Genomic DNA, 1,442 nt, shown 5'->3' with positions numbered 1-1,442 from the left:
TGGGAGTTGGAGACTGCAGCTGTTCCTATTCGGCCATCTTGCTCCGCCCCCCTAACTGGCTATTTATTAGATGTATGCTTTTCAAATACAATATTTAAATAACTGATACAAAATAAAAGCAGATTTCAGATTTGTTAAATCATTTAAATTCTTTCAAAATTACTCTCTTATAAAAAGGATGAAACTCACATTCACTATTGACAAGAGAAGCTATCTATAAATACCATGTAGTGAAAAATATTGTTCTACTCACAAAGGATCATTAATTACTGTCTTCAGTGCATTCGCCAAGTCTGTACTCGACATTGTGTCGAAGTCCAATCTAACAGCTGCTCCTCTGGCCTTCATGTGAGCAATGTTATCAGGTTGATCGGCAAACAATGGAATGCCCACCATAGGGACCCCATGGTAGATTGCCTCGTAGATACCATTGGCTCCACCGTGAGTTATAAAAGCTCTGGTTTTTGGATGACCTAGGATTGGATGAATTTTAGCAAAATTATTCATAGGAATAAAATGAGATGCACAGTGAAAGGCTCTGAAAGTGACAGTGTTTTCTAGATAACACATTGAACTATTTTGCTATTGCTTTCAGACTTCAGAGGAAAAACTGCTGGGTGTGCAAGTCAAGGCTGCATGGTGTGTGTGACTTCAGACTGCAAAACAATACAAGATTTCCAGTTGGACTAAAGAAAAAGTGTGATCTAGATTTTTAAAATGTGCAATAAAGAAGACAGCAAATAGATGGGCATGAAGTGAACTGCTATTTTAAGTGCAGTCACATAGTGTGATATGTGGGGTGTTCAAGACAGCAGGCAGTGGGTTGGTGGTGGTGCTAGGATTGAGGAAGGACAGGTCACACTTCATCATGCCCTGTCATCACTTTATGATTAAGATTAGCAATTTAATCCTTCAGAAAATACAGAGTCACTGATGATAGAAGAACTATTATTTTTGATGGCACTTGAAATAACCCTGCAGGAGAGGAAACAACAGCTGTAAAGTTGTAGAAATAGGAGACAGAGAGACAGCTCAGGAAGTTATTGGAAAATTCTGTGAGATATAGTAACACCAGAAATAAAGATTCTTGCTGATTCTGACCAAAAAGAATATGAGTGTATATCATAAAATGCCAATAATTATAGCATACTCTTTTTCCCCTTGGACTGGTAAATAAATATAAAGAAGTTACGTTTTGTTTTTCCTTAACAAACATTGAAAAAGCTTGTTTCATGATTAACTATTAACACTCTAATGTGCTGTTACTAATATACCCAGTATTTGTTCACCCGAGTCTTACCTAGAAGGTCATTCTGGGGTATCCACTTATAGAGCCGAGTATTGAGACCCAAGGTATCTGGTTTATTCCCATCGAATCTCCACAGAACCTGTTACAGTGAAGAAAATATCTTATTCCATGAGTGGAATTCAAAACTTATAGA

General features: G+C 37.3%; 2 protein-coding genes across 6 annotated transcripts in view; one reads left to right on the top strand and one right to left on the bottom strand.

Annotated features, from left to right (window-relative positions):
• Nucleotides 1-1,442, top strand: part of LOC105501230 (UDP-glucuronosyltransferase 2B9) — a 476,097-nt gene that overhangs the window by 386,538 nt on the left and 88,117 nt on the right. The window lies entirely within an intron of this gene.
• LOC105501235 (UDP-glucuronosyltransferase 2B23) overlaps nt 1-1,442 on the bottom strand; it is a 21,255-nt gene that overhangs the window by 9,363 nt on the left and 10,450 nt on the right. For both annotated transcript variants that reach the window (XM_011927078.1, XM_011927079.1), the window contains exons 3-4: nt 1,301-1,388; nt 254-473 (exon numbers count right to left, since the gene is read on the bottom strand). In XM_011927078.1, coding sequence (XP_011782468.1) covers nt 254-473; nt 1,301-1,388 — 308 coding nt within the window. The remainder of the gene's footprint in view (nt 1-253; nt 474-1,300; nt 1,389-1,442) is intronic.

Source organism: Colobus angolensis, unplaced genomic scaffold (genome assembly GCF_000951035.1).
Source record: "Colobus angolensis palliatus isolate OR3802 unplaced genomic scaffold, Cang.pa_1.0 Scaffold70, whole genome shotgun sequence".
NCBI lineage: Eukaryota > Metazoa > Chordata > Mammalia > Primates > Cercopithecidae > Colobus > Colobus angolensis.
This window is presented reverse-complemented; position numbering and strand designations above follow the sequence as displayed.